At 41.8% G+C, this 25091-nt stretch overlaps 1 protein-coding gene across 1 annotated transcript in view; it reads right to left on the bottom strand.

Moving 5' to 3' along the window:
• Positions 1-25091, bottom strand: part of CHST9 (carbohydrate (N-acetylgalactosamine 4-0) sulfotransferase 9) — a 92284-nt gene that overhangs the window by 9434 nt on the left and 57759 nt on the right. Inside the window, exon 4 of the mRNA XM_009331435.1 lies at positions 11894-11931. Within this exon, the coding sequence (XP_009329710.1) occupies positions 11894-11931 (38 nt within the window). The remainder of the gene's footprint in view (positions 1-11893; positions 11932-25091) is intronic.

The raw sequence follows: 25091 nt of genomic DNA, 5'->3' as shown, positions 1-25091 counted from the left end.
AGGTTTACTATATGTATACAGAGAGTTTAAATCTGAAGATGACACTTTCAGGTAATCTCTATATATTACATATTGGTCTCTTATTTGAGTTCATTAAATAATGTTAATGTGCCTACTTTTTCATACGTTAAAGCACAGAAGCAAGTCAAATAACCTAAACAGTTCCCTCTGTTGACAAATGCAATTCTCAAAATCGTTACTTCCAGGTGCATGGTAATTCATACACACAGTCATTTTATAAAGAAGAAGACAAATAATGCCTCTTGCATGTTCACAACTCAAGCCAGGCAGGCATTTCTGAGCACTTTTCATATTTTAAACAACATCTATTTTCCTCTCTAAAGACAAGGGCTGATGCCTGAGGCTAGACACCAACATCTTTTTATCCAGAGGTATTAGGGACCATGTCTTGGCACTTGCTGATCAACACCCACCCTGCTGCCCCGTCTGCATGAGTAGACATGTTTCCCAGGAGGGTGATCTAACTGCTGGGGATTAACCCTGGAGGTTAACTAACCCTGCATGCTGGGACTGAAACCCTGGGTCCCGTTTTCCAGGGAGTGCTGTAACCACCAGACATCAGATGAGCCTCTCTCTCTCTAGTTCACTTTTATATACAGGAGGGATATAACATGGGTCTTATAGGTAGCAGAAGTTGTAGGCCTGAATCTGCTTGGGCAGAGGAAGAAAATGAACCTGGACTTCCCTATTTCGGGGAATCACTGACTTATTTTTCACAGATCTCCCAACACCATGTTAAGAAGACCGCCCGGCATACCTGTACCTCATGTGGTCCAATCTGGCAGGTGTGAACTTTCCTGGTGAGATGGCCATTTCTGGGTTCCCACTACACTGAGGTAAGAATTGCCCGGGTTGGATCAGTCCTGCCAACACTGGGGCACACCTGTACCTGCAGAGGAACAAGCCTACGAGGCTCAGCTGCCTCCTCTGTGAGGTGATAAATGAGCAGAGGTTGTCGCAGATCTGGACTTGAGTTGAATTTAGGCACTTTGGTTTCCTTCCAAACCTGCCCCCCCGAACTACAATGAAGATATAGCTACTTAAATAGTTGCTTAGATGTTTGTTCTGAGTAGCCAAATGTGGAGCTTGGATGCCCATTAAGATATTTGGAACAAAAACGAGGCAAAGAGCATGTGTTATATGGGGAAACAATGTGATTCTAACCCCAAAAGGTTTAGAGTTGGGTACCAAATCCTTTCCTCAATTACTTTAAAGGAATTACTTCAGCTGCAAATGTCAAGCTACAAACAAGCTGTTCTTACAAGCAGCGACACAAGTGGTAGCCTAGTTTTGGAGGAGTTTCAATCATGTTTCCCCATCCCATCTCTCCCTGGCCAGCACTTCCAGTCCCTGCCCGTACCCAACTGGCAGCAGTGGGCAATGCGGCGGCTCACCACCTGCATTCATGCTTGCTGGTCAGCCCTCTGCCCTCTCCTGAAATGGATATGGAGCTGGGATACCAATGACTGCCTTTTCCCCAGCAAGGACAAAATTTCCCCTCTGACCAGCCACCACTCTTCACATCACCAAGCTCTTCTCTTATAACTGTGTCAAAATTGGCTAAAATTGTCCCTGGCTTCAAATGTTACTGCAGGAGGACTGAGAGGGAGATGGCCTGGCAGCGTGACTGGACACGTCTCCCTAGGACACCCAGGGCATTTACAGCCAGCAAAATGTAAAAATGAAGATGATAAACAACTGTACTCTTTCCCCACAAAACCCACCATCCCTTTGAGAAGAGAGGCCTGTAATGTAATGCTGTGTGTCTGCATACATGGCAGTATTTCTCACATTAGTGGCTGTGGTAAGATCCACAGGGATTTTTTGCTGGTAAACAGAATCCATTTCTATCTTGTCTGCAGGTAAACACACTTATCTTCCAGCATAAATGAGACATCTTGCTCTTTTAGAAATAGTAAGAAAAGTTTCAAATGAAACTAGGTTCAGCTGAAGAATATTAATGTATATTCAGGCATGAAGAATTCAATTTCCCCCAAACTGCTTTGGAAGAGACAGTATGATCTCTAGAGGTCTCAAAGCATTTTCCCCTCAATCACAATTAGCATTTAATTCAAATTAGATGACTTTATTGGTAAATAAAAAATAAGTAGAAATGCATAATGCACTCTAGGTTGGCAAATATCTCAAATCTGTGTCTGCCTACATTCATACACTTTTAAACAAATTCATGTGTTCAATTTTACAAAAAAATATTAATACTTGAGAATTGATTGCATTCATAAATTACTGCGGGACAAAATAGGCTGTGAATTTACAAAGGGGATTATCCACCGCACACTCCCTCCTCACAGTCACTGAAAGGTAGCATACCCTATTTTCACTGAAAGGGGCCAACTCATATTTATCACAGACAAAAGAAAATACCCTCGTTTATTCTGTAGCAGTTTTTTTGTATAGCTATCCACTCGGTATGCATTAATCTGCAAGCAGTGCCACAGACGATCAGTATGCCATCCAAACACTAACTAGTTCAAGCACCATCCCTCCTCGAAGCAGAGGAATAATGAGAAAGAACGGTGCTGTGGTTAAGGGTAGGCGCACCGGCCACAACCACAGCGTTTGGTTTTGTAACTTTGAGGAAGTCCCTTGACCTTCACACTTCATTTTTCCATGTCTGCAAAACAAGGAAAGATAATAATTGCCTACCCCATGTGAATATTGTGATTCCTAATTTCTGATTAACACTGGTAGAAAACCCTTGCCATTTTACAGAGCGAGAAGGGACACTCAGAAATCTGAGAATCAGGATTGCAACCCAACTTCCCAGCCCTTACTGCCTTTCATTGCTCAAACCTCACACCAATTCTTTCAATAATTCTGTTGAACATCCAGTCATCTTAGTCTGTTGCATACTCCAATGCTTGTTTTTTTCACAAGAAGAATCATTCTTCATACAATTGAAGATATTTTTATCTTCACACACTGCAAGTATGTTCCTGTCTATACAGCCTGAGATACAGGTTTCCTCCAAAAGGATACTGGAAAGGTTCTCAAATAAAAGTGTCTGCTGTTCTTATTGGAATAATACTTCCTCCTGCATTTTTCTGCGATTCACCATCTCGGTACTATATATTATTTAATCAGTGAAGGACTGTTACGTTATCGGAACTTGAAGGGGGTAGAGGATGGTACCAGGAGCAGCCCTGATCAGCCTGGAAGAAATGAAATGTTATGTGTGGGGCAAACCTGAACAATTTTTCCTGTCCAATTTTCCTATCTGATCAGATATCATATAATGAATGGAAAATTAATTTTTAAAAAATGCAACTTCTGCTTACTGGTAAACAGAATGTGCAGAGGGAGCAGGAGGGATCTCATAATTAACCAGACAGGGCTCAGAGGTGCCTACCTCAAGCACATGCATGTAAACAAGTGAGTACCTACAGGACAGCATGATGGGGGAAGCTCTCATACCTCCTCTGGGAAACGAGCATGGCTGGGTGCCTCTCCACAGTGCCTGTACACTATTGCACGCTGGACAGGGAGCAAACAGGAGGAATTAGAGGTCTGTGTGCAGTCTCACTGGGATCAGAGAGACGCGGTGGGACAGCTCACAGGACTGGAGAGCTGCCATGGATGGATACAGGCTCTTCAGGAAGGGCAGGCTGGGACAGCAAGGTGTGGAGTCACCCTTACAGTCAGAGAGCAGTGGGGACACATGGAGCTCTGCCTTTGGATAGATGAGAGTCAGTGGAGAGCTTGTGGGTCATGACTAGAGGGCAGACCAACATGACTAACACTGTGGTGGGTGTCTGCGACAGAGTCCCTGATCAGGAAAAAGTAGTAGATGAGGTCTTCTGCAGACAACTGAAAGAAGCCTCATGTTTGCAGACTCTGGTCTTCACAGGGGAATTTAACCACCCCAATATCTGCCGGAGGAGCAGCAGAGCAAGGTACAAGCAATCCAGGTTTGGGGAGTGCATTGATGACAAACTCCTAACAAAAGTGATCAAAGAGCCAACAATGAGAGGTTGGCTGCTGGACCTAACACTTACAAACATGGAAGGACTGGTTGGAGATGTGAAGGTCAAGGTGAAGGGAGTGGCCATGAGAAGGTGGAGTTCAGGATCCTGAAAAGAGGGAACAAGGCAAAAAGCAGGAACACAACCCTGGGCTTCAGGAGAGCAGACTTTAGGATGTTCAGGGACCTGCTTAGAGGAAACTCATGGCAGATGGCCCTGGAGAGGAGAGGGGTCCAGGACATCTGGGTGAAGTTCAAGGATCACCTCCTCCAAACTCAAGAATTGTTCATCCCCATGAGGAGGAAATCAAGCCAAGGTAGCGGGGGTCCGCATGTGTGAAAAAGGAGCTTCTGAAAAAAACTAAACATAAAAAGGAAGCATACCAGAGGTGGAAGCTGGGACAGGTGACTTGGGGGAATATAGAGACATTGTCTGATCATGCAGGAAAGCCAAAACCCGCCTGGGAGGGATGTGAAAGGCAACAAAAAAGGCTTCCACAGGTGTATCCACAGCAAAAGACAGACTAGGAAAAATGTAGGCCCACTGCTGAATGGGGTAGGAACCTGGTGATAGATGACATTGAAAAGACTGAGATACTTGATGCCTTCATTGTCTTGGTCTTTACTAGTAAGACTGGCCTTCAGCAATCCCATGCTCCTGAGACCTATGGGAAGGTCTGGAGCAAGGAAGACTTCCCCTGGTGGAGAAGGATCAGGTTAGGGAATATTTAAATAAACGGGATGTAAACAAGTCTATACGACCTGACGGGATGCACCCATGAGTGCTGAGGGAGCTGGAGGATGTCACTGTGAGCCTGTTCTTGATTATCTTTGAAAGGTCGTGGTGATGGGGGAAGGTTCCTGAGGACTGGAAGAAAGCAAATGTCACTCCTGTCTTCAAGGAGGGCTAGTAGGAGCATCGAGGAAACTACAGGCTGGTCAGCTTCACCTCAATTCCTGGGAGCATAACGGAGCAGGGGATTATTCCTCCCCAGATGCATTTCCCTTTGCTGAACTTCATGAGGTTGCTGTTTGTCCATTTGTCTACCCTGTTGAGGTCTCTCTGAATGGCGGCACACCCATGTGTTGTCTCAACTACTCCTCCCAGTTTTGTATCCTCTGACAACTTGCTGAGGGTACACTTTGTCCCATCATCCTGGTATGTAATGAAGAAGTTAAACAGTATTTTATTCAGCTGTGACCCCTGGGGTACTCCACTGGTGACTGGCCTCCCGCTGGACTTCGTGCTGCATAGATTTATGAAGGGGAAATCATGCCTGACCAGTCTGATAGCCCTGTACGATGAGATGACTGGCTCAGTGGGTGAGGGGAGAGTACTGGATGTTGTTTATCTCAAATTTAGTAAGGCTTTTGGCACTGTCTCCCATAACGTCCTCATGAAGTACAGGCTAGATAAGCGATCAGTGAGTTGGACTGAAAACTGGCTGAACTGCTTAGGCTCAAATGGTTGTGCACAAAACCCAGCTGGAGGCCAATCACTAGTGCCCCAGGGTCGATGGTGGGTCGAAAACTGTTTCACATGTTCATTACTGACCTGGATGATGGGACAGAGTGTACCCTCACCAAGTTTGCAGACAATACAAAACTGGGAGGAGTGGCTGATACACCAGAGGGTTATGCTGCCATTCAGAGGGACCTCAACAGACTTAAGAAACCAGCAAACTGGAACTTCATGAAATTTGACAAAGGGGAATGCAAAGTCCTGCTCCTAGGGAAGAACAACCCCAGGCACCAGTACAGACTGGGGGCTGGATAGCTGGAAAGCAGCTTCGTAGGAAAGGACCTGCGGGTCCTGGAGAACAAGCTGACTGTGAGCCAGCAATGTGCCCTCATGGCAAAAAAGACCAACAGCCTCCTGAGCTCCATTAGGCAGAGCATTTCCAGCAGATCAGGAGAGGTGATCCTTCACCTTTGCTCAGCCCTGGTGAGACACACTGGGAGTGCTGTGTCCAGTTCTGGGCTTCCCAGTACAGGAGACATAGACATACTAGAATGGTCCAGTGTATAAATAGACATATGTGCTGGTTTTGGCTGGGATAGAGTTAATTTTCTTCCTAGTAGCTAGCATGGAACTATGTTTTGGATTTGTGCTGAAAACAATGTTGATAACACAGGGATGTTTCCATTACTGCTGAGCAGTGCCTATACAGAGTCAAGGCCTTTTCTGCTTCTCACCCCACCCCACCAGTGAGTGCACAAGAAGCTGGGAGGGGACACAGCCAGGACAGCTGACCCAAACTGACCAAAGGGATATTCCACACCATATGACGTCATGCTCAGCATATAAAGCTGGGGGAAGAAGAAGGAAGGGGGGGATGTTCGGAGCGATGGTGTTTTGTCTTCCCAAGTAACTGTTACGCGTGATGGAGCCCTGCTTTCCTGGAGATGGCTGAACACCTGCCTGCCGGTGGGAAGCAGTGAATGAATTCCTTGTTTTGCTTTGCTTGCGTGCACGGCTTTTGCTTTACTTATTTAACTGTCCTTATCTCAACCCACAAGTTTTCTTACTTTCACCCTTCCGATTCTCTCCCTCATCCCACCAGGGGGGTAGTGAGCGAGCAGCTGTGTGGGGCTTAGTTGCCGGCTGGGGTTAAACCACAACAACTTACTGGAGTGAGTCCAGTGAAGGGTCACAAAGATATTTAAGGGATAGGATCATCTGACATACAAGCAGTGGCCAAGAGAGCTGGTACTGTTCAGCCTGGAGAAGAGAAGGCTCAGGGGGATCTTATCAATGTATATAAATACCTGATAGGGGGAGGTGGGGGGAGTAAAGAAGATGGAGCCAGACTCCCCTCAGTGGTGTCCAGTGACAGGACAAGAAGCAATGGGCACTAACTGAAACACAAGGAATTCCATCTAAATATAAGAAAATACTTTTCTACTGTGAGAGTACTGAGCACTGACACAGGTTGCCCAGAGGTTGTGGAGTCTCCATTCTTGGAGGTACTCAAAATCCAGCTGGACATGACCCTGGGCAACCTGCTCTAGCTGACGCTGCTTTGAGTTAAGGGGGTTAGATTAGATGACCTCCAGAGGTGCCTTCCAACCTCAACCAATATGTGATTCTATGAAGCACATGAAAGTGAAATAATGGTTCACTTTGTTAAGTGGGCTAAATGCATTAGCTCTCTTGAAGATTTTCAAACTCCTAATTTTGGGGGAACAAAGTAAGTAACACTGAGGAATATGAACCCAAACTGGGAATATAGGAGCAAGGGACATGCCTATTAGATAACCTCAAAGTAGCAGCACTTGGAAGATGGCATACACGGACTGAACTTTTCCTAGCTAGGTCATGTGAGAGGATGAAGGGGATAGAGGAGACTACTGAAGTAAACTACAGCAGTGCACAAGGAAAAACAAGGAGTTTAGACTGAACTGTGAAGTTTTTGCTCATATTAATATAGGTTTATTACACCATATGTGTACCTGAAGCATCCTTCAGGTCATAAGTCATTCCCCAACACAGTCTGTGCAACAAACTTACATTGTCATTTAATAGAGGTTTGAGTTTTCTTTCACCTCTTTACTTTGGCAGAAGGTGTATACACACTGACAGTACATCAGAGCTGCAGTTATCCCTGGTCCAAGCCTAGCTCTAGCAAGTACATTGCTTCATCACAGTCCTTTCTATGTTACTGTTTTCCCAACCCCATGTGCAGAAAGGGAAATGCTCCCTGACAGAGATGTTAAAAGACTAAGAGTTGGATGTGCCACTGCAAGAGAGCCTGCCTCAAGGAAAGAGCTCCTCAGGGACAGAACAGTGGGACAGATACTGCGGAGCACTCTCATCAGCCTCCTGACCCAACCTGCAGCTTCACTACAGAAGGGACAGGCTCAAGTTTCAGCTCAAACACAGCTGGGATTTTAACCCAGAAGTCTGACTGTGCAAACAACTTCAGCTTCTAAATGCAAGTACACATGTTCTCGTTAGTCCTTCAGAGCTTCTGGGAGGCACTGGGCAAAACCACATGTAGGAGTATACATTAAGACCACAACACAGACAAATATGAGTGGTAAGGATGAAACATAAAGGATTGCCTTCAGACACATTTTGATTGGCGGTCTGTAATGTGTTTTTTAGCCAAGACTGTTACACAGTTAGAAGCACAAGGTTTGTTCTTGTTTCCTTGCATTTCCCTTAGCAGTATTTAACATGCTACAGCTAATCAGGCTGTATATCGGTGCCAGAATTTACCCTGAAGTTGCAAAGGTAGTTAAAAACAGGTATTGAAAAGCAGAGTGCACACCATTTCTGGATGTCTCTGCTCAGGCAGATTGGTAGATGACTGCTGTTGTTAAACAAACATGCATACCTATATACATAAATGACAAAAAAGGTGCTAAAGGAAAACCAGCAAATGCCTTATGATCAAAGGGAACAAGAGCCAGTGAAGATGATAACTGTAGTCAAAGGTTTTTGGAAGCAGATACTACCTTGGTGTTTTATCTATGTTATATTTCAGCAAACTTTACTTAGGCTTTAGAAAGAGCTAAGAACCACACAGAAACAAAAGTGGTCTCCAAGATGTGGGACGTCCCAGATCCCCACAGATAGTGAGGGGGTTACCTAGCAGGAGATCATCAGGACAGCAGCCTTATCATTTCCCCATCCCCTCTCTGTTTCAGTCAACAAGACATTTCCTGCTCTTCGCCCCTTTGCACTCCTGCTCCTGTCAAGTTGTAACATCATTCATCTTCTGCAGAGCCACTTCTCCCTCACTTAAATTTCTGGCAGACAGTTTAACTCAGTGTTGCTGCACTGATTTAAAGGGGACCACAGGATCTTAAGCCAGATAAGTATCTTATCCTGCACATAAAATTTCAAGTTCAGTATTGAAAATAAACAGAATCCTTCTATGGGAGATATTCCATTAGGACCAACCCCAGTTCAAATCTTCTTATTGAAGTAATATTACTACAAATCAAATATGCAGTGCCTCTGCAATGCGCCCTAAATGATAGACTTGAAAATGAAATTGATTTCTAATTTGAAACATTCTTCTATTTCTTGGAAGTCCAAAGGAAGTTAGTATGGAATGGGCCATCGCCAGCTTCATCAGTATCCATTTAAAAGTGAGTGTCTACCATTTGTCCCCAAATGAGCTTTTTACAGCTTTATTTAGAAACACTTTCACATATCAAGACAATGCAATTTTTCTGCAAAATTAGATGTTCTTAAGTTAACTGCAGAGAGACAGAACAGGTGAGCAATTTGAGGAGGGCAAGGCAGTGGCATGCAGGAAAAGACCAAGACTGGATACATAAAGTAGGGTTACCTAATCCACCTTTTGCAGCTGTGACAAATGTCCTTTTTATCACAACACACTCTTCCTCAGAAAAGGGCAATGTCATCCACAGAGCTGATTTTGTCACACAGAAAGTGTGCAGAATTAGGTCTCCAATCAGCCGTTCACAGCCCTGCCAATGTAGCCTCAAGTTGTGTTTTAAAAATACAACTGCCCCCCCTTCTGGCCAATAAGGACTCCCAAAAGTGGTTTTACAAGACATTTCAGGCTAATTTTCAAATGCAGGTTAGTTTTTAAAAGTTAATTAGGCTTGTTTTAGGATATAAACTCTCAGTCAAAGCACAGAACTTCCATTAAGTTTCCAAACATTTCTACACTTACTTAGAAAAAGTGAAGATTTTCCTTTGCTTATGTAATGCCATATTCTGGACTAAATATGTTCACCCATCCATTACACAAGATAATGGGAAGGTTGTAACCACTCTGATGGAAAAAAACTCTGGCTCTTATTTGGTGTCTCAGAACCAGGCTTCTCATAAGCTTCCAGACCCGCAAGAGCTTACTCGGTCAGGAGTGGTGCCAGCCACTTCAGGCCACTGGAAGTGACACAGTGGCATCCGTGCTGTGCTCTGCCACAGCAGCGGAAATGCTGTTAGACACAAACCAGGCTGCCTTAGGTGGTCAGTCACCTAGCGGGTTAGTCCTCCATCTAGATGATCAATGCACAGATAACAGTGATGTAATAATGCCAATGTCTCAATTTATAGCTTGGAAGGAAGACTACTTAAGGGAGGGTAATTGCTGGAATACAAACATTTTGATGACTGCTTTTTAAGTGACATTTCAAAATAATCTCATGAACAATACAGATACCCCTTTATATGCCATCTGGATAACAGCATTCAGTAAGTAGACAAGAAGCCCAGAATGAGAAGCAACACAATGCTTCTGTACAAGTCAGGTCCTTTCAATCCAGAAGAGCATGTAATTTAGGAAAGTAAACTCTGGGTTTCCTCCTCTGTTTCTGGTTAGGGGAAATTTTTTTTCACTATAGTTCCTATATCCTTTTCCTGATGCTGAAATGCTAAGTTGCAATATATAAAGGTTTTTTTTCTAAATAATTACTCCTAACTGATAACTGTAATAAAGACAGAAAACGTCTCCACAAGCAATGTCACAGTTTAGTGAAGCCTCAATGAAAATTCATGGCAGAAATGAAAACCTAAACAACATTGAAAGACACCACTTACATGTGCTGTGCACGTATTTCATATTAATAGCTTTCTGTTTTTTAAAATGAAGACTAGCAAACAGGAGAAAAACTACTTTTTTTTAAAAAAAGCGTAATTCTGTGCTACAAAATTTGATACCAATCAACAAATTACCTCTAGGCTTTGTCCTCACCATCAACACATTGAGAAGTGTAGATGAACTAAATTTCTTAAATGGCAAATCTTAGGTTTAAATAAAAATGATGGCTACTCTTGTGAATTTGACACATCTGCAGAGCCAGGCAGTTGTCTGACATCATAGAATGGTTCAGATTGGAAGGGACCTTAAAGATCATTTAGTTCGAACCCCCCTGCCATGGGCAGGGACACCTTCCACTAGACCAGGTTGCTCAAAGCACCATCCAACCTGGCCCTGAACGCTTCCAGGGAGGGGGCAACCACAACTTCTCTGGGCAACCTGTTCCAGTGCCTCACCACCCTCATAGTGAAGAATTTCTTCGTTATATCTAATCTAAATCTACCCTCTTTCAGTTTAAAGCCATTACCCCTTGTCCTATGGCTACATGCCCTTGTAAAAAGTCCCTCTCCAGCTTTCTTGTAAGCCCCCTTCAGGTACTGGAAGGCTGGTATGAGGTCTCCCCGGAGCCTTCTCTTCTCCAGGCTGAACACCCCCAACTCTCTCAGCCTGTCTTCACAGGAGAGGTGCTCCATCCCCCTGATCATCTTTGTGGCCCTCCTCTGGACTCGCTCCAACAGCTCCATGTCCTTCTTATGTCAGGGGCCCCAGAGCTGAACGCAGTACTCCAGGTGGGGTATCACGAGAGCAGAGTAGAGGGGGAGAATCACCTCCCTCGACCTGCTGGTCACGCTGCTTTTGATGCGGCCCAGGATATGGTTGGCTTTCTGGGCTGCAGGCGCACATTGCTGGGTCATGTTGAGTTTCTCATCAACCAACAGCCCGAAGTCCTTCTCCTCAGGGCTGCTCCCACAATCCATTCTCTGCCCAACCTGTATTTGTGCTTGGGATTGCCCCGACCCCTGTGCAGGACCTTGCACTTGGCCTTGTTGAACCTCATGAGGTTTGCACGGGCCCACCTCTCAAGCCTGTCAAGGTCCCTCTGGATGGCATCCCTTCCTTCCAGCGTGTCAACTGTATCCCACAGCTTGGTGTTGTCGGCAAACTTGCTGAGGGTGCACTCAATCCCACTGTCCGTGTTGCTGACGAAGATGTTAAACAGCGCCGGTCCCAATACCAACCCCTTATATGTGGTCCTTAACATACCTATATAGTTAGTATTAGAACTGTGAAGTTCTCCTCTTTGTAATTGCTACAATTCTTCTACATGAAAAATTAAGTAAGAAAAAGTATGAAAGTGTCAAAATACCTGATTAATTACTTGTTGTTGCAATTTTTCTCCAGACTCTGAAAGAGAAAGAAAATAATTAGTTTGTACGTATTTTCATGAATATGATCATGTACATACAGAACAAAAAAGTTAATTCAGCAAAAAGTTATAATTAAGAAATAGAATTTAACATGTAGAAATAACTTGAAACTTCAAAATGGAAATCCACCTAAAGTAAAAGAACACAAGGCCCTCTTAATCTAGATGTGATAAAAAGAAGATTGAGATAGGTAGCCAATCTTGCTAACCTGGAACCCCACAAGGAATTACAACATTCAAAGCAAAGACAACAAATTTCAAATATGTGCTATGAAGCATCTTAATGTTGTGAGACATACTGCTGCACGTATACATGCCTGAGAGACTGGTAGCATCCAGCTCAGGATTTGACCATTGGAGGAGAAAAGCAGCTTCTGCCATTACCCTAAAATAAAATTATGTGCTTGTGTCAAAACTAAGGTTAGGCACCAGCTGGCTCAAGGGAGAAACTCTATCCTGATAATATCCACAAAGCGGCAAGTTGAATTATGGTCTTGCTTCCTTATTCTGGCCACCTTCTGCAGTGTCCTTCAGCGTGCTCCTGAAGACATGATCAAAGCCCAGACAGAACGTTGCTTTTCTACAGCCATCTGGGACCCTAGCAACAATGACACCTCAAACCTATTCTTTCCTTTTACATCAAAAGGGACAGTAATTTTGCCTCATTTACTGTTCCCATGCACTAGTTGTCAAAAGGGCAGCTGGTATCAATTACCCTCCCTTTGCTACTGGAGACCATCCACATGTATTGGGGAAAGTCAGGAATTTCACACTTACCTATCCAGCTAGCCTACATGTACCCAGAGTGGGTTTTTTTTAAGTAATAATGATAGGACACTGTTTACAACCTCACAGTATCACTATTAGCTGTCGGGGGAGCCTGTTTCTGCCTAGCATGGGTGGCTGCCTCGTCCAGCGCTGGAAATGATACTCCATTTCAACAGAATTTTTTTGAACTGGTATGTGTGGCACAAGGTAGAATTTTTAAAATGAGGTGAAAATATTTTAAGTGTTAAAATACAGTATAAAGACTGTATTAACTAAAGGAAAATTATCTTCCCTACTTGTCCCTGAGAATACTCCTCAAGGAAAGCATTATAGATAATTCAGATAAAGATAATCACTTTAGGCTATATTATAAGATTGTCTCTTATGATAATTATTTCCTGCATGTCTGTGTTGTGTTTTTATTTGCTAAATATAAAAAAAAAATGCTTTTTTTGCTAAAAAAACCCACAAAAACTCAACTATCATTTAGGGAAGACTTCTAAAAATGTATTCCCTTGTTCACTGAGTTCATCTTTGGGAGAAATAGAATTTATTCTTGTAACTAATATTTTAACCAAATAGATTGTTGGTAATAGAAGATTAAAGGAGTATGTGTTTTTAGCATTCTCTAATGATATACAAGTTGCTAGGAAAGCAGAGTGTTTGAAATCTCTGGTTAGATCAACACTATTTTGCTCAAAGGTTTGTGGACTTTGAATACTGATGCTTTCCTGTTTCCCAGTACATTTGTTTTTAGGCTATTTTGATTCACTTTAAAGGAATTTTAATAACTTTCTGTTGACAGCATGGACAGCTGGTCTTGAGAATTAGTGAAAATTCACTTGCTGACTGAGGAAGGAAGTGACATCAATGAGTTTCTAAAGTCAGCCCAGGGGGAAAAGTGCGCTCCGCCAGAGTAGCCTTTTATGCCATTTTATTTCCAGTGATGCCTCGAGATGCAAATTGCATTATCAATCAAACTTGTGGTTTCTACCTCAGACAAATATAAAAAATGAACAGAAAGACTGGGAAAGACCTTTGTGGCCATTCCTGACACTGCTAAGGAAAAGGTGAAGAAGAATTTATGGTAGTTCTTTCCCCGTTCACTCTTAGTTCTTTCTTTTGGTGATTTAAATACTACAGTATCAAGGAAAAGGCAGTTGCAGAAGTGTCTGTATGATATACCAGCAATGATGACATGGGTTAAACAGGACAGAGATTGACTAGGTTGTAAAGGATAGAAGAGAGGTCAAATTCAAGGTCACCAGCAAATTGAATACTGTATTCTCCATTTATTCGCTAGATGATCCTCGTCCTCATCACAGAACAACTACGTGAATTTGGCATAGTCAGCAGTTGTGCTCAGAAGAGGCCAAGGTCTGTAATAACAGAGATGCTGCAAATTAGGGTGGAAATCCATTGGCACCATTATATGGGGAAGCCTGCAAGGTCCTGGTGCGTACTGTACTTTTGTTTTAGGAGAAAAGCTACAAAAAGCAGTAAAAAACCATGAACAACACCTTTCTTAGCCTGAATAGAATAGTCTCTTATTTCCCTCTTTCTCACTGCAAATAGATCATTTTTAAGTTAAAAAAGAGAGATTCTTTCAAAACCAGCAACTATCAGATAAAACTGTCCCTCTGGAATTCAGCTTTAAAAAAGAAATTATTTTAAAAGGCACAAGAATGTTACACCGTGACAACACCTACAGCACTGAAAGGGGGTTCAGTTTCCAGCTGATGGCTAACGGTAGGGCAGTAGAAGGCTTTGTCATTGAAAGTAATGAGAATTTTGTTTGTCCTGCCTTTTTTTTTTTTTTTTAAATCCCCAGAATTCTCTTACAGTAACTAGTCACTAATCTGTGTTTTATTTATGGCACCCTCAATTTTGAGAACGATGTTTCCGCTTAGGTGCCTTGTGATCACTTGTGGTGACCATCAGCATTCACTACAGGGATTCAAGAAGCACCACTTGAGAAAGCGCTCCAAATTTAAAGGACATGAGGCAATGGGACACCGATAAAACCGGAACTGTCAGAACACGTCAGCCAGTCCCACAGGCAACACTTGCGCTGGTTTCATAAAATGCAGGTAGTTCCTGAGAGTTGCCAGAAGTTTCGTTACTGGTAGACTTACACATGCTAAATTCAAAATTTACGACAGTTTTTCCAGAGCCACTGCAATAAGGTAGCAGCTTATGCAAGATGAATGAATGCATGAACATCAAACTAACTAGGAAATTTACTGCCATCTGGAAATTTATATGGAAGCTGCCCAGCTGGTAGCTGGTGTAGTCCAAGAGACACATCTTCTGGAACTCAGACTGCATGTGAATGGCTTGTTCTTCTCCTATATTTCTCCCAAAACTTCTTTTTTCTGCCTGTCATGTGGCAAACTGTTCCCAAATGGGCTCAATAGTGCCATCTGACCAGCTTTGAAAACACAAGCAAATCGAAAGGCTTTAATCACAGACAACTACACTTCACTGATACTTTGAGTCAAAAGATGTATTTACTACTACAAACTACAATTCTCATTTGCTGAGGCTCTGCTCTCCTGCTGCTCTAACTGAGGCTAAACTGGTGCAACTGGATTCCAATGATGTTTTTGCATCAGGACTGGAGAAGCAGACCTCCCCCAAGTCATTTTTAGTGATTTTCTTTTGTCTCTCCAGTTGCAAAAAGTGTAAAACAATACCTTTATGTGGTTTTGGATGGTTGAGATAAATGGCCTTCTTGGGTTGACCTCAAGCTATATCACTTTAGAAAAAAAATAAAATAGCAAACACTCTTTAGAAGATTTCTCTGTATTTTCATACACCAATTAGTATACTAATTCCTGTTTCCAGGGCAAGTTGAGTTTTTAATTTTTTTTTGCTTCCTTGTTCTTATTATAAGGAAGATTACCTTACTGAGAGGAACAATGTATGTTTTCTAATGTAACTGACCACCGCAAGACACGAGAGCATGCCATAATTGATGCTGTCACGAGGAACCGCAACACCGACTCCTCAGCCTTACGCACACAACCTACACAGAGAACAACATGTAATTATGCACACTATGCCCTGCTTACCTCTATACAAAGGAATGTGATATTTGTGCAGGTTTACAGATTAATCTGCTGTATTTCCTTTTAATGTTAAACTACTTCCAGCTCAAATATAATTAAGATCACCAGGTACAAAAGATTCAGATTGGAAATATGAGTACACTCCAACAGAACAAATAACAGCTTGATGCTGTTTCTTATGTTCAAATAGTTGGATACATTAAGGATTTTTACAGCACGTTTGTTCCCTAAGTATGTAGCAGAAGAAAAAAAAGGTTTCATTTCAAAAGGCAAAAGACTACTACTGCATTTAATTAGAGTGTAAAATTCCTTAAATACACAGATCTGCCAATTTACATGACGTGACTGCTACAAGTCCTAGCAACAAAGGATTTCTTTTTTCTTTTTTTTTTTCCCTCCCAAAAATCAAATCCCAATTTATACTTTAAGCAACCATCATCAACATCAATAAAATGAAGGCTTTGGAATAAAAAGTTGTTTCCTTAAGTCTTCAGATAAACTTACTAATATTTGTGGCATGGCAGCAAGGCAGGGGACGAACAGAAATTCTGGGTCTGTCTTCCTGTTCCCAAGTGTCTGAGGGTTTCCAAGCAGACTGGGAAAGGTGAGGAGAATCCCAGAGGGCAAAGGGGACCCTCAGCCTTGCTCTGAAATAGCCATATGCATAGTCTGAAACAGTCATATTCACTTAACTGCAAGTGGGAACGGCACTACTAAAAAATCAGTTTTGAAGAGGGAATTCGATATTCTATCAGTTTAATTTTGCTTTTCCAGTTCATGACGGAAGCACTAACAGCTCTGGATTTTACTTTATTTTTATAGACCTAAATAAAAAAATATGCAACCTATTTGGTTATGATCCACCCCACTTTCATTACTGGTTTCCCAAACTACCAGAGCAGATTCTGAGAAGTGAAAGGAAACCAAAGTACTTGTTTGTGACAAACTTCTGCAGCAATTTCCCATGGCACCAGAACCTCAGGAAGAAACACTCAGTTGTTTTTTTTCAGACTTATAACTGAGAAGGTGTGACACTAACAGATTATCTTTCTGTGAAAGCCTGCAACTTGGCACACAGATTAAAATATTGAGGACAGAACCATACTTTTCCTATAAATTATTCGCAGAATCTCTGAGATCTGTAGGCAACACAGCTCCTGCAGATAGGCATAGCATTTCCCTCCTTCTGCTAACAAGGAATTCAGAAAACTGAAACTGCTCATTTATAGCATTGCCTTCAAAACCTAGTTTAGCTTACTTTTGCACCTCTGCGATAATTATGCAACTGAATATGATTACAGTGGCCTAAAATGTATTAATCACATCTTCACGGTATGCGTAATCCTTCTCAGTTGTCACAACGCCAACTCATAAGTTGCCCTGGCAGTAGGAAACATAAAAAGAAACCCAAGTTGATACTGATTGAAGCAAATGAAGGAAAGTTGGCCATCTCAAAACACTGAAACTCTCACAGCATTCCAAGGTCTCCCTAGCTAATTTTTCGTGATACTTTTGATACGAAAACAGACCTTTAATTGTCAGTCTCTAATAAGGATGCAGAACTGTTCCCTGGGAGGTTCAAAGGACCCTGGGAAACTAAACATTTACGAAAGCTCAAGTAGCCAAATGTCTTGTGTTGATTAATATACACCATTCAGTTTCCACCTAACAAAGTCATAACAAGAAGAAACCCCAAAGGAAAAAAAAAATTGGACCGACAAAGAAACATTAGTCTTAATAGGACTGAGGGCCCTCATTCATTAATTTTGTTGTGCGTAAAAGGGAGGGGTGGTGTAATTCAAATCCATTCTGGACCAAATTCTGCATTGACTAACATTGTGTAACTGTACTTATGGCAAGGAGATGTTAGAATACAAGTTAATTAAAAATTTGAAGTTTTACCTGCCCTCTGCCTCATCAGCATTGATAAATATTTTCAAATAGACACAGAATTGCCAGGATGCCCACTAACAGAATTAGTAGGCAGGCTTGTTTGCCAGTTTTCTTCTAGAAGATTGTGCTTTATATATCTGGGAAAAGGGAAAGCAAAAATTTGTCACCTTTTTCCTTTAAGGATGGAAGATTTGAGATAATGGAAACATGCCAGACAGCATATTTGGTTTTAACATCAACACAATATTGATATCATGGTTTGGATGGTTTCCAGCTGAATGTTGTGTATATTTTCTATGCCTATTTGGCATTCATCCTGTATCCAACAACAAGAATAGTTTGTTTCAATTTTGTTTTACAGCTCACTACGCAACTGCTTTGAAATGCTTTCTCCTTTTATCCAACTACTTCACGACTTTTTCAGATTCCTGCTCTCTTAAGGAACTGAATGGAGCAAGTCATGGATTCCTACTCATCTGCAATTAGGCAGGCAAGAACAGTTAATTATGGCTTAGCAAATGCATTCCTCAAACTCTATTACAATGTGATCCAAATCCTAAGGTAGAAACTGCCTCAGTTCTCACACTGCAAGGGTCATTGCTTTTTCATTTGAAATCACATGGACCACCAGCCTCCACTTCCATGTTGCTAGTTATGTATGGTGCTTTATATTATGATCGTCTAGAGGATAGGTCACATAATCTGTTAAAATGCCTTTTTCACTACACTCCAGTGTTGAGTGCAGTTATTTAACTGCATTGCTTATGCAGTTATCTGCCACAAAATAGGTTTATGGGCTATGGGCTAAAACAAAAGAAGCTGTTTCCACCCGTCAGCTGGTCCACTGCAGTTTCCTATATCAAGATTCTTAGAATGTGTTAAATGAGGGATGGTTGACCCTGATTTTTTTCCACTGAAGGAAAACTGTCTGGCGTTTACTCTAAGAACAGCACAGTAAGTGCTGTCATGATGGAAAAGACCATGGAGAGCAGCTAGAGCTTGAATCTACATACTCAGACCCCACACAGAAATAAAGTTGTGGACATACAGCTACCTCTTTAATATACCCTGTTATGGTCTTAGGCAGCTGAAGCTTTGCATTGCGCTCACAGTAGGGCTGAAACATCGCAGTAGTTTGGCTTCGGTTTTGGTTCCTGCTTCGTTTCTGTCCATATTAAGAACATATATTAAGAACAGCCTTTCAATACTTAAAGGGGGCTTATAAGAAAGATGGGGACAAACTTTTTAGCAGGGCCTGTTGTGACAGGACAAGGGGGAATGGTTTTAAACTAAAAGAGGGTAGATTGAGACTAGATCTAAGGAAGAAATTTTTTACGCTGAGGGTGGTGAAGCACTGGAACAGGTTGCCCAGAGAGGTGGTGGATGCCCCATCCCTGGAAACATTCAAGGTCAGGTTGGACGGGGCTCTGAGCAACCTGATCTAGTTGAAGATGTCCCTGCTCATTGCAGGGGGGGGCGTGGACTAGATGACCTTTTAAGGTCCCTCCTAACCCAAACTATTCTATGATTCTGTGATTCTATATGGTTGCCCCCACCTAGACAAGCAATGTGACTGCATTTGAAATTTGCAGTCAGATTAACCATGTTAAGGCAAAGCCACGTGGAGTCATGACCATCCAATCTGGCATATCCTAAAGAAGGTCAGCTGTTGGTCTTCCACTTGTAGTGAAGATGAGTTGACATCCAGCTCTGAAGCACACTATCCCCATATAATCTTAATTAGAATACCCTGGAAATGGCATATGAAGATGAAGGCGCCAGTACCAATGGGAAGCGGCACACAAGCTCCTACAGGGCTATGCCCACAGAACTTTATTTTGACTCACCTGCTAGGACAACTGCACCACAAACAGCTGAGCTACAAAGCTGCTCTGGTGTGAATCAGAAGCAGTGGTGTGCAAGATGAGCACACAGCAAGCCCAAACAGGGGTGGAAAAATCCAGCTGCTTGGTGCTAATTACAAAGTAGAGTCCCACAGCAAAGTCTCCATGGGAAGCCTTAGTCTACAGTTTCTGTATTTCAGAAATAAAAAGGAGACGAATTGTCTATACAACATAAGGCCACGAAGTGACCAGTGGTGATGAGAGCAAATAACTCTTTCAATTTACTACTCATTCTGAGTTATGCCTACACAAATAAACTGTACTTGTTTGAATCTGCCATGTTTCTTTGTTTAAGGTCTAAATGTGCCACTCTAAGGCATGCTCTTAGCACACTGGCCTCAAATAACTTCTCTGATTTTATTCCATTTGGAAGTAAAACATTCCCCAATGAGAATGTGACACAGTACGACACCACTCATGTTTACAAGGAAGATTACATGCATGAGAATCTGCAATTAATCCACTAGTAAAGAACGGAGGGGAAAAGGAAGACGTGAAAAAGGAGCCCTTTGAAATAGAACCTTAACACCTGGAAAACTCAAAAAATTCTCTAAACAGGATAATTTTATAGGGAAATTTTTAGGAGAAAGGCAAAGAGAAACAAAGCTCGAACACAACCTTGCCTAATGCACAGCTCTGAATTAAGATTGGTCAGATACAAAACAAAAACCTACAGCAATCAGTTGCTGCAGGGAATACAAATTTATCTACGTTTTGTACAACTAGAGTATGACCTTTTGCGACCAACTCTTGTGCTTGAATTCAGCTGTAGTTATTGGAAGTAATTTGTAAAAGGTCATCCATGACTGAGAATATAATACGAATCCAAGATGCACAAGGGTTCAGCTTTGTGCTACTCAAAAGGAATTGGAGAGAGAGATGGGGGGTGGGAAGCTCAACCACTGCTACAGATTTGGTTCTCAAATGGATTTGAATAGTTTGACAAGAGTACTTAATCTAAGTAGTCCATTTCCGATATGTGAATGTGAATTATTAGAGAATACACAGTTTTTACGTTTGTCATTGATGAGTATGTTACGGAAATGTTACCAAAGGAGGTTATATTACCAAATAAGGCTACTGATTTGCTTATTGTAATTTGAGTCACTTTTTAATGTCTTGAGCACCTCTTCTTCCCACTCCCTCTCCATTCTAAGAAAAGATTATGGACATGCAGTTTTTATTGTTATAAAGAAATAAGGTTCTCAGGTAAAGATGGGAGTTTATAGCCATATTAAACATCTATACCTGTCTTTCTGCGTACACAAACAACTTCAATACTGGTTTGGTTTTTTTCAAAACAGTACTAAATGGGTGATATTTTAAGGATCTCCTTAAAAGAAGAGTATAATGATGTACAAGCCATCCTCAACAAGAGAAGTTCAATAGACATACAAAAACATTTTAGTCATGTTCTCTGAACGTGTTCTTTGAACATCAGAAAATTCAAATTGTATCCTCCATACTGACAAGGTAGTTGACTAAGATTAAGCAAAAAAAGGATACAATAATTTATGGGTAGAAGTAAAAGAAAATTCATATAAGAGACAACTGACAGTAGTTATTTAATCAAGATCTTATGAGATCACCTCCCCAGAAATCCAAAATCAACTCTGTAGGCCAGTCTGCAAAGGATTCGCCACCACTATATGAGAGCACCTTTAAGCTTTTACAAAAAAAATTCTTGTATACTTAACGTCTTTAAAGACAAACCTGCAGCTCAAGCTTGTAATCTGCCCTACCACTAGCTTTGGCTAGCCAAGTAGCAACGAAGTGTATATTGCACATACTGTGGCCACTTGCAACCGCCTCCTTTCCCCCCAGGTGAAACACCCTGATGCTCCACGCCTCACAAACAGCACCATACTCTGCTTTGGCAGGAGCCTCTTGCTTACTTTAGAAATGCCTGTTGTGCCTCCCTCCGCATGCCATCCTTGCTACGCCAACTTGGATATTGGCAGTCCTCAAAAGTGAAAGCGGCAGGGGTGATGAAGCAAGTTCAGCTGGAGAAATCATTATGAGAACTTAACTCCCATATGTCACTGAAAACATGGTTAAATGTTTCCTTTTAATTAAACAGAGACTGAAAATAACAGCAGTAAGGTGGTATCCAGTACCCAGAAACTGCAAAGTACCCCAATGCCAAAAGCATAAATGATGCACTGTATCAATTTGATCACTCGGGCAGAGCCTAAGTAGATATTCTCAGGTACAGCGCGCCTTTTTCATGCACAGAGGGTAAATTGTCAAATGTGCTTTAAAGCCACACCTGCAGGTTTTGTACACACAAGCATTTTCTGCCCATAAAATATACTGCTGCTGCTTGCAAAGGACCATATGTACATACCAAAAGCTGGTACCTAGCTACAATTTGCATCCATAAAATGTGCAGGTGCAGTTTTATGGAGGCCTATGAGAAGAATGTGACCACATAGCACACAACTACTATTTACATAGCAGCCTTCAGACAACAACCTAAGTCATCTTCCCATAGGATGTACCATGCCAGGCACAACAAGGGGAGGCAGAATTTACAGCTGAAGTCACAGCCATGTTCGTGACTGGCAGACTGATTAAGAGACAAGTCTACCCCGTCGTGGTTTGCAAACCATGGGTGTGTACTAATACTGGTAGCGATGACAATACCCCAAACTGAGGGTAAGATGAATGTGTCTTCCGCAAAGGTGAAAAAGGAATTCTGAAAGAGTCCTTAGCACCAGGTGATTCGAAATTTTTTTTAATGACTTAAAAAAACCACCTTGTTTATTCTTCCCCAGTGAACTGTATTCTTTCTCAGGCATTAAAAAATAATCCTGCATGCCTGACATAAATCAGCATGTGAAGTACTGACCAAGTAGCTTCAGCAGGTACTAAGTGACATAGTCATAATATGGTGCCTTTATTCACATGTAAATTACTCATTTCTACTGAATTGAGCAATCAGGATGAGACATTTCTCTTTTCTTCTGACAGGGGAACGCAGTCAATATTGTATCTGATTATCAACAAAACTTGTTACTGGCTTCTTGCTAACTGCAGGGGCAAGGTCTTCACATATTTCCACAGATTAAGGGGAAAAGGCATATTTCTATTTAGCTCATTACTAGTATTCATTTATAATGGACAGAATTCTTTGTATGAAATCTAATTAAAGAATGTGAAAAGAAACACAAAGGAAATGCGGAAAAATTCTCTTCAGATTAGAAGGTATTTTGGACTAAAGCCACACCAATTGCTATTACTTAAATAATTAGTGAAGAGTAAAAAACCCAATTTGACAGGACTGAATTTCCTGCCTTCTGAGGGATCTAAAAAAGAAAATGTGGTAACTGAGCATCCACCCCCTCCCCCCCCCAACTTTTGGGCATCACTAACATATTGACCTATTGCTATAATTGAAGTGATTTGTGTACTTTGGATTGTTTACAATATAAAGGCTAGGCCCAATTATTGCAAGTATATGAGAAGCAAATCTTCAGAGAATTAATTTTACATCTTGATGTTGCTGGCAGGGAGTGAAAGGAGTGGCCAGCATTTTTAAATGGATAGTTAATTAGATGTACAGCCAGAGATTCTGGAATAGCAGAGCTGCAAACAGCTCAGAGTTTCAAATTTCTTCTGTTCGTACGAACATATCAGTAATGTCCTTACTTTCAACAATACTTTTTGTCCCTTTGGATTACAGACAACTAGCTCCCAGGATCACAGAAAAAAAATGGAAACACTGCTGGTTGCTACTGTATAGTACCAAACCGAAGTTAAACATAGCAACAAACCCACTGGAATAATGGAAGCTAGGCTTATAGATCACAGGAGAAAGCCACACAGACACAAAGAAAATAAGTCATAAAGAAACGCCTCAATTTTTAATTCTCGTTTCTGAGAAGAGAACAGACCACTTCTATTAATGCAACGTGGATTCCTATTTCTTTGCTGGAAAACAAATGGCATCATGCAACTACCTACTCATACTCAACACCCAAATAATCTTACCTAAAAATACCACTTTAGACAAGCTACAGACACACAACTTTTATTAGGGGTTGGTTTCATGATTGGCTTAAGCTGCTCAATGCCTGGCAAAAATGGACAGCCCAGCTTTTGCTGCAATGTAGTGACATGCTCTTCCTCCTCCTTTGTGCCAGCACTAGAGCAGCTACATTGCATGGTCAAGACACATCACAGTCCCTATTCAGCTAAAAATTCTCATCTTGCTTAATAGGCTGATTTTTAACCATATCAGCCCAGATCAGCCACATCAGTTGTGCAGATGGACACAGACGTGTGGCTGGGAACAATAGTCGGGGCAAGGAGAAGTCCCCTTCTGGGGAAACTCACATGTGGATCAGCATAAACCTACTGTAAATCCACATCCTCAGAGCCCTCATCTGCCCAGTTGCTGCTAAACCATTGGAATCAGAATACCAAGATTTGTCACAAATGACTGAATACTTCAGATGAGCAACGATAACAAGTCTCTTGACTGCCTCCTATTTTCTTCCAGGGCTTGCATTGTACGGGACTCCTTTTTCTTTATACTCAGATACATTGTCTATTTAGCTTTCCAAAAGGTATTTGATAACATCTCTCTCACAAGATTTCTTAAAGAAACTTAACAGGCACAGAATTAGAGGGAACATCTTTGCATGGATTTATAAAAGAAAATGTGTAAAAGGTAGGAAACAGAGCATAGGAATTTGAGAGAGAACAGTCAATTCTCATCATGGAAGAAGGTCACCAGTGGAGTCCTGCTCCTTCCTGTTGAGGACCCATGCTCTTCAACATGTTCTAAAAATCACCCGAGAGAGAGACCAAACAGGGAGATGGCAAGGTTTGCTGATGGTATTAATTTCTTTGGGGTAGAAATGATGGATGCTAAAGAACTTTTTACAAGAGTAAGTTGGTAATAAAATGACATATGAAGTGCAATTTATGCAAAGTGATGCTAGGAAACTTTTAGGGGAAAACTTTTAATTTAAACTCAAAGATGGTGGACTCTGAACTGAGTTCTGAGCTCACTGTTACTCAGGAATGAGATCTTGGGGTGGTAAAACTTCTGCGTAAACATCATCTCCGTGCTCACAAGTTAGAGAAAGCAAATTGAAGACCAGAGGAAAAAGAAAAAGAAACCATTGTGTTTCTGTATGAACACGCACCTGCATCTTAAATATTACATGCAATCCTGATCCTTCCACTCATGTGCAGAACTGGAGAAGAACAGAAGAGGGTAAGGTGGTGGACTGAAAGTATAGACTGGCTTACAAAGAGCAACAGCTACGAAACCTGGCAAAGCAATGATCCACAGGAGATATGATAGAGATCTCTAAAATCATAAGTGACATGGAAGGGGTGAATCAGAACTGACTGTTCCCTGCCTCTTCTAACACAAGGCCGGGGGCATCAGATGAAGCAGGCAGATGGCAGGTTCAAAACAAACATGAGGAAGCAGCTCTCCACACAACTGGGAAAGGAAACTCGGGAACTCTTCGCCAGGGGATGTTA

This window comes from Pygoscelis adeliae, unplaced genomic scaffold, assembly GCF_000699105.1.
Source record: "Pygoscelis adeliae isolate BGI_AS28 unplaced genomic scaffold, ASM69910v1 Scaffold108, whole genome shotgun sequence".
Classification (NCBI taxonomy): domain Eukaryota; kingdom Metazoa; phylum Chordata; class Aves; order Sphenisciformes; family Spheniscidae; genus Pygoscelis; species Pygoscelis adeliae.
The sequence above is the reverse complement of the archived record's forward strand: the minus strand, read 5'-3'. Positions and strand labels throughout refer to the sequence as shown.